The 7,984-nt window shown below is 43.6% G+C and overlaps 1 protein-coding gene across 1 annotated transcript; it reads left to right on the forward strand.

The window, feature by feature from the left end:
• The first annotated feature begins 3,549 nt into the window (after nt 1-3,549).
• LOC106847595 (secretoglobin family 1D member-like) lies at nt 3,550-7,320 on the forward strand. Its single transcript, XM_014866943.3, has 3 exons — nt 3,550-3,685; nt 5,776-5,963; nt 7,184-7,320. The coding sequence occupies exons 1-3, from the start codon at nt 3,631-3,633 to the stop codon at nt 7,235-7,237; spliced, it is 297 nt and encodes a 98-aa protein (XP_014722429.1). The 5' UTR covers nt 3,550-3,630; the 3' UTR covers nt 7,238-7,320.
• Nucleotides 7,321-7,984: the final 664 nt, after the last annotated feature.

The following is a 7,984-nucleotide window of genomic DNA, read 5'->3' on the forward strand; positions in this document are numbered from 1 at the left end:
TTAGTTGTAGAAATCTGTTTATTTTCATCATCTTAAGTAGCAACTGAGTGCCACCTACCTACGTGTTTGCAGAGGACTCAGATTCCTGCCGAGTGGAAGGTACCTTTGATGAGGCTGTGACTTGCTATCCTCAAATGTCTTGTTCACACATGGGGCCAACTTTCAATGAGAGACATGAACTCCAAGCATGCTCCAGCACAACTTTATGACTGTGGGGGTGGTCAAGAAGAGATGTTAGCATCTGCCCTTCCTTGCTTCAGGGCAGTTCTCCCTTGGGAATCACTTTATGTAAGATCAGTTCCCCAGATCAAACAGTTGTATTAGAACAGTGCCTCACTGTTCTGGCAGTGAGTCCTGGCAGCCTTGAGTCCTGTTGAGAATGAGGTTAGGAAGGAAGGAAAAGTCCTTGACATTCAAGTGTCTTCTAACTATGGAGGAAAATCACTGGAGAGTGCCTTGGAAATCTCTTGGACCCAAGACAACTCCGTATGTGCAGTGCTCCACAGTCATTCAAATGCAGCCTGTACGTTTATTGTGACATTGAGAGGGCTTTAGGACACTTGAGGCTTGTTCCTTGTAATCTATTTAGTCCCTGATTTGCCACTAGATTTGTGTATGACCTTGCCAGAGCCCTGGGATTCGGATGGGATACACAGTTGTAATTTGCTGTTTAGTACTTTGCATACCTATTGGAAAATTTGTCTCTTAAGTTGAGACCCTTCGTCTTAGTCTTTTTTTGAATAGAATTTCCTCAAAGAGACTTTATACTAGAGCAAATGGAGTCATAAGTCAATAATTGGTGTATCTGGGTAACAGTGTACAGGTATCCCTTCTCATGTACATATCAGTGCAACTTTTCTGTAAGTTTGAAGTTGTTTTCAACTACACAGTTAAAAACGGTGTTACAAAATGTATTGTGTTGCAAAATGTATTGTGATGAATAAACTTCTGCTCCGTGGGAAGGAGGGGTCAGGCCATCCAGAGAGAGTGTATGATAGAGGTGGGTCATGGGAGTCCCCATTGATGGGAGATGTGTATGAAGTCAATGTGAAGTTGTATGAAGGGTCCTCAAACTCCAGGTTGTGTCTGAAAAGGCATCTGGACAGGATTCTCAGCATTATGAAATGCACAAGTAGGGCAGTACACATGGTAAGAAACCGTTGTGGAAGATTCAGGGGCAAACTAAGCATTTCTGATATTTTTCTACCTTCTGCTTCCTAGGTCGTGAAACAGAAAAGAGATGTAGACATCACAGGACCACCAATTCATGGGAAGAGTCGGTGAACAAGGTGAAGGGAACAATCTCTGATGCCCAGGGGACTTTTCCATGTTGTGGACCTCCCTTTACAGCTCAGAGCTTGTATCAAACACTCTGAGCACACATTAGTATGTATCCTTTCAGGTTGGCTTTTTCATTTATTAATATGCTTGTAAGATTCCTCCATGTCTTTTCATGGCTGAGAGTTCATTATTTTCAGAGCTGAATTCCACTGAATTTTAGAGTTATATTCCATTGTCTGAATGTACCAGTGTCTTTCTCCATTTGTCTACTGAAGAACGTCTTGATTTCTTCCAAGTTTTGGTAATCATGAACAAAGTTACTATAAACACCATGTGAAAGTTTTTGTGTGGACATAGGTCTTCTAAGCCTTCGTGCAAATACCAAGGAGTACCATTGCTAGATTGTATGATAAGAGTATGTTTCATTTTGTAAGAAACTGCCAAACTGTCTCCCAAAGTGGCTGTACCGTTTTGCATTCCAACCGGGAATGAATGAGACTCTCTCTTGCTCCACGTCCTCACAGCTTTTAGAATTGTCATAAATTAGCTTCTTTAAAAAAGAAAAGAAAAAGAAGAATTGATGAGAAACAGATGAAGGAACTAGCATGAGGAGTCATCAACTAGAAGAATTCAATTGAGTCAGAAACTGAGATGCATCAGCTGAGATAGACTACAACTGTCATCCACCTCCGTTCTATCTGACAGGTCACCGCTACCAGGCATTCCAACTTTACTTTACCATCCACATACCGTCAATGACTGAGCTCAATCACGTGCTTCCAAACTGTGCAAGTTTGTACGAGTTGCTTACTTTCTGCACTTTAGTTGACTCAGCTGTTAAAATGGGAAATATAGTAGTTCCGAACCTGTGAAACTTTGGCCGCAGAAGCCTGGCAGGCAAACTTAATCACTATTCCACCAGGCCAGCCCCTTATTTTTCATTTTTTGAGGGACCTCTGGACTCTTTCCTTAGCAGCTTTACTCTTTTACTTTCCCACAAAAAGGCACAAGTGTTCCTATTTCTCCACATCCTTGCCAACACTGGTTCTTTTCTTTTCTTCTTCCTTTTTTTAGATAGTAGCCATCATAATGGGTTTGGAAAACTAATGTGATGTTGAATTGAGATCTGAAACACAGCAAGAACGCACAGGGGCAAAAAATCTAGATGTCTCTCACCTCACCCATCCGTTCTGCTACCATTATCCACAGACTAAAATGGAAAATCTCCCTGATTTGGCCCGTCCTGTCTCTCCAGTCACAAAGCCTTTCCTATTCCACCGTGTACTACTGTATGTTTCAAGGTAACCTGGATTCCTGGTGTTCCCTCAACAAGACACGTAGTTTATGCTGTCTTGTCCTCCTTCATGCTGTTTCCTCAGCATCCCTCCTCCATACATTTCTCCATGTCAAAATTCTATACATTCTTGAGTGCCACTCAGATATGCTCCTCTCTACAACTAGCTTCACTTCCCAATGGCTTTAGTCAGAATGGCCCACACCTCTCTGGGCTTTTCCAGAGAGCACTCTGCTCGTGTTTGGGAGAAGCAGAGGATAAGCGCCTGTGGGCTTCTCTACTGCTGGGACCCTGAGGACTCAGAAAGTGGGATTATCCAAATTTGCAGGTAAATTGAAAGAAGAGCTTCTTTTTATCAATTAAAATCTTGATTTGATTTGAAATCTCTGATATTTTTGAAACATTAGAGTAGAGTAGGAAATTACTAGTTGGGGAGGTATTCTGTCTCTTCAAACTTGCTCTTCTGCTCTTAGGATCCTGAAAACCACTTATTTCTTCCATAATTGTCACCATGCTCCTGACCTTCCTCCCACAACTACCCAAAGAGAAACGTGGCATACCAGGCATCCTTTTACGCTAAAATGCACTCTAACCAAGTTAGTGGTGTGTTAATTTACATTCATTCATTTATTTAAGGAATATTTGCTTATGTTCCTCCCTGTGCCATGCCCTGTGCTAATTAAAGCTGAGCAAAACCAGACACTGCCCCGAAATTAAGGAGCCATATTCCAGGGGAGCTCCCATCAGTTAACTCATTAGACATTTGAAAGCTACAACCTCGGTAATTGCTACAAAGGAGAGGTGCGTGTGCCAGTAATGTCTATAAATGGGAACATTGACCAAGTCATTAGAGACTGTAATGTAGATGGATGGCATCAGCCCTATGTGGAGAAGAGAGGGCTGGAAGCCAGACCTTGTGACCTGCCACATGCCATGTGGGCAGGACCAGTGAGGCTCTCTAGCTACAAATAGCCCTGGGTTCCTCAGGATCCTGAGTCCAGCTCCTGTTAGTTCATTGTTTGCTTAAGCTGAAAGCTCAAAGCAACTGAACCACCATGAGGCTGTCACTGCCTGTCCTGCTGGTCACTCTGGCCCTTTGCTACTACGAGGGTGAGTATCATTTCTAATCCATCCAGCACCAATCCTGGTAAGTAACCTTGTCCGAACTAGGTGAACTTAATTGGGGTGATCAGATCAAAATCCAAACCTTTTTCTCTACTTGTGACCTAGCTTCCCAAAAGCCTGGAGCTCATTTTCTCAAATCGCAATACTCAAGAACTTTTACAAAAAATCATTGCCAGCAAACTTTAAGAGTTTTCCATCTGAAGCCTGACACTTTGTCTGGGATCTGTGTTTCAGAAGCTGTATGACATAAGATTTGCATGTGAATCGTGGCTCTGCCACTTACCAGAGCTTTGAGCAAAATACTTATCTCCCCAAGTCTCCTCTTGTCATTGGGTTTCACAGCTACCAGCAAGAGTAGCTACGACAACAGAGAGGGATGAAGTGTGTCAGGAGTCCAGCTCTAGATAATGAGCAGACATCTCACAGTTATCAGACATCCTCCTTCCAGAGATTTTTAGGTGTCAGTTGAGTCCACAGCTTTTTAACTCATAGAATCAGACTCATAAAATGTGAAAGCTGGAAGGGATTTTGGAGAGCTCTCAGTTCAAAAGAGCCAGTGTTCTCTGAATCTCTGGATGATAAATTTTCAAATGGGCTCTGTGAATAAGCAGCATTCAATATGTCTACAAGTACTGCTAGCTTTCTAGGGTTACCACTGGGAATTGTACTAGAACTACTATAGTCACGAGGGCTACAATTTCTATTTTTCTAGATATGTCTACCCCTTTGTTCAACAATACTTTTCCGTGTCCTCATACCCTCGATACTGACCCAAGTCTTGTTGAGTGATTCTCTTTCATCTGACTTTCTAAACCTCAACCTCTTCCCCTGTGTAGCCTCTAATTTTACCCGCTCCAAATCCTCTGCGTGGTTTAATATCTGACCAGGGGTCAGATCAGAGCCTGGTAAGGCATGTCCTGGGCTGCAAGTGTGATAGCAAAGACTTGGGGGCATGGAGAATCCAGACCAGGGAAAGTGGTTACTTCAAGTCTCAGCATGATTCCAGTGGGGTCAGGAATGAGCCACACTTCTGATCTTTGACCCTCTCTAAGGAATTCTGTGCATCTCTACAGAATAAAAGAGCCAATCATAACTTTGTGAGTAAGCGTCGAATGTGTTCAACTGATTCACTTTATTTTTTTAAGAATTTTAGCTATGCCTGCATCCAAGGACATAGTCCTATTCGTTAATTTAGCCTCAAAATAGCATCTTCCAATGTATAAATAGTTTACTTACCTATCTCCAAATGTGTTCTCCCTTCTCTGATCTCTGATAAAATCGGACTATACTACTCACCTGAAAAATTGATTACTAAAATCTCTCCTCCAATACCCAAGACAAAATAAGGTGTCACACTTTCTTTTCAATTTTATTGAAGTTATAATAGTTTATAAAATTGTGAAATTTCAGGTATACATTATTATTTCTTAGTCACTACATATTTGTGCGCCTTTCCTCTTACGCCTACCCCCCAACCCCCTTCCCCTCTAGTAACCACTAATGTGTTCTCTTTCTCCATAAGGTGTCACTCTTTGGATAGGTGAAGCTTAATTTTTTGAAATCAAGGAAAAGTGAATTTCAGAAAACCAGGAGAGTCTTCGGAGTAGTGGGTACTTTACAAAGGATAAAAACTGAACCAGGGGGGCTGGCCCTGTGGCTGAGTGTTTAAGTTCGCGCGCTCCGCTGCAGGCAGCCCAGTGTTTCGTCGGTTCGAATCCTGGGCGCGGACATGGCACTGCTCATCAGACCACGCTGAGGCAGCATCCCACATGCCACAACTAGAAGAACCCACAACGAAGAATACACAACTATGTACCGGGGGGCTTTGGGGAGAAAAAGGAAAAAATAAAATCTTTAAAAAAAAAACAAAACTGAACCAGGCATCAGGACACCTGGTGTCCACCACTTGCAGTGTGACCTTGAGGAAATCATGACGCAGAGGGTCTCACGTTGTCATCAGCCCAATGATGAATGGAAATATAAAATACCTGGGTCTCCAGTCTAGCTCTGATTTCAGGAGCCACAGAAAATTGACTTTCTTTACGTCAATTTTATTTCTTTTTCTTCTGCTCTAGCTGATGCAGTTATATGTCCAGCTGCTCTTACTGATGCGACACAGTTCCTCTTCATCAGTGAAGCTCTCTACAAGCTACAGCTTCAGAGATTTAATGCACCACCAGAAGCCGTTGAGGCCAAGTTGCAAGTGAAGAGATGCACGGATAAGATATCCCTTGGGAACAGAGTGTTACTTACAAAAGCATGGGTAATTTCTTTCTTCTAGGTACATAGAGGCTTCTGCTCATGTGAACAGCCAGGATGGAGGTTAGGGTACTGTTCTTGGGGCACAGGTGGTGGAAGCAGTGCCGCGCTGGTCATCTCTGATAGGGTGACCCAAGGCCACAGGTTGGATGATAACAGTACACCTGTAGAGCTATACCCAGGCTCACAGAGCATCTGGGCCTGTTCCTCCTTCTCAGGTCACCTCTCTGGGCACCAGGCTCCCCATAGCGTCCTGAGGAGGAGGACACCTGGGGCCCCATGTAGTGATGTTTAAGGACCAAGGCACTGCTTCCTCCCTGCCTGGGAGCTTTCCTGAGGGCAAGTTCCCTCACCCAGTGGACACAGTACCTATGAAATCTCATGGGCTGTGTGGTTGTATTGAATGGGGAGACAGTTTGTGGTGGGAAATAGCCCCTGTCTTCTGGCAGGATGGAGGTTTGGGCTAGCTGGGCTCTCTGCCAACTTCTGCAGAGCCGAGGCCCATTCCTTGTACCTCAGTCCGCTTTTCTACTCCTCACCTACGACTCTCCTCCTTATCTTGGCCTGTGGGCAGAACCCTCCAGTCACATCTCCTGCAGACACATATGAAGGTGAAACGCTTAGATTATGTCTTTATCAAGAAAACAGATACTTAAAGGTACCTCTGGACCCATCTACCACTGGATTTAGGTCATGAGGTTCAGCTTAAAATTCCCATAGGCACTGGATTCTCAGTTCTAAGAGGTGCATGTGCCATCAGGTTGAATTTCCACATGCTGAAGCTGGTCATCTCCCAAAAGCAGTACTTCCCCAGTCCTCTCTCACCCCATCCCCATCTCTCAATCCCGTGTCCCCTTTGGAGTGGAATAGTAGTGTCCTCTGTCCCAGGATACCAGAGAAAAGAAATCCTGGGCTGCTCTGCACAACCCTTCACTCCCTCCTTTCATGGAAACCTGAGTCCTACTCTTGGGTCACCTCAGGGTTTATTTGCAGGACTATGGAAGTAGTTCTTTCCTGACTTGCATGGTCAGTTGTAACTGTACCAGGTCTATTTAGTTTACTGCACACTGGGGTCCTGCCTCTTATCCTCCATTTGCCTTTTGTTGGTTGAAATTTCATTGACATCTTCGCGTGAAGAACAGCAGTCTCTGATAACATGTCATCTCCAGGAGCATCATGAATGACCTCCTTTTTCTTTCTTTTTTTTTTTTTTTTCTGTTTCAGGTGAAAGTAATTTTGAAGTGTGGTTACATTGATTTATCAAAAATTCTATCATAGTACCTCTGTCTTTCAATGATCTGATCTTCGCTGGAAAATGTAAAGGTTTCAACATCTTGCTTCAATAAATTCCTTGCCCTGCATTTCTCTACTTGTCTTGTGATTATTGAACAGTCTGCCTTAGAGTTGGGGTGGTTTTCGTCATGAAGTGGCCATTGTGTGTTGTCCCTAGTAAATTTCAGAGACCCATCGTCCAGTTACCCATGGCAGCCTGAGCTGCCTGGATCACAAGAGGAAATATTTGGTCATGAATCATTTTGCGTTACTTTACAGATTTCCCATTTATGTAGTCATGAGTGAAAAGGATGGTTAAGGGTAAAAAGTAATTAAATCATTCCTGCTACTGGTCTTGCATTGAGGGATACCTGCAGCCCAACTGGCTGCCCAGTCACATGGTTCCCAACCAGCAGCATCACTACTATTTTGGCCTCATCAGAACCACAAGAAACCTGCTTGGCCCTCTCCCTTCACTGTGGTTTCAATCGCATGAACAGTCCAGTGTAACTTGTTTTCATCTACCTCTCAATTTATAGTGAGTATCCAGGGTTCGATTTCAGTCAACTCTTTTTGACTCTGCACACTCACTCACATGGCTAATCGATGACTACACCACTCACCAACAGCTCAAGCTAATACTTCCTCCCTCAAATTCTCCCAAGAGCTCCAGAAACAACCACCCAGCTGCCATCTGGACAACTCCATTCCAGCATGCCACAGTTATTTCTGAAGGAATATGTAAAATTGAAC

The sequence above is a fragment of the Equus asinus genome, chromosome 17 (assembly GCF_041296235.1).
Source record: "Equus asinus isolate D_3611 breed Donkey chromosome 17, EquAss-T2T_v2, whole genome shotgun sequence".
Taxonomy (NCBI): Eukaryota; Metazoa; Chordata; class Mammalia; order Perissodactyla; family Equidae; genus Equus; species Equus asinus.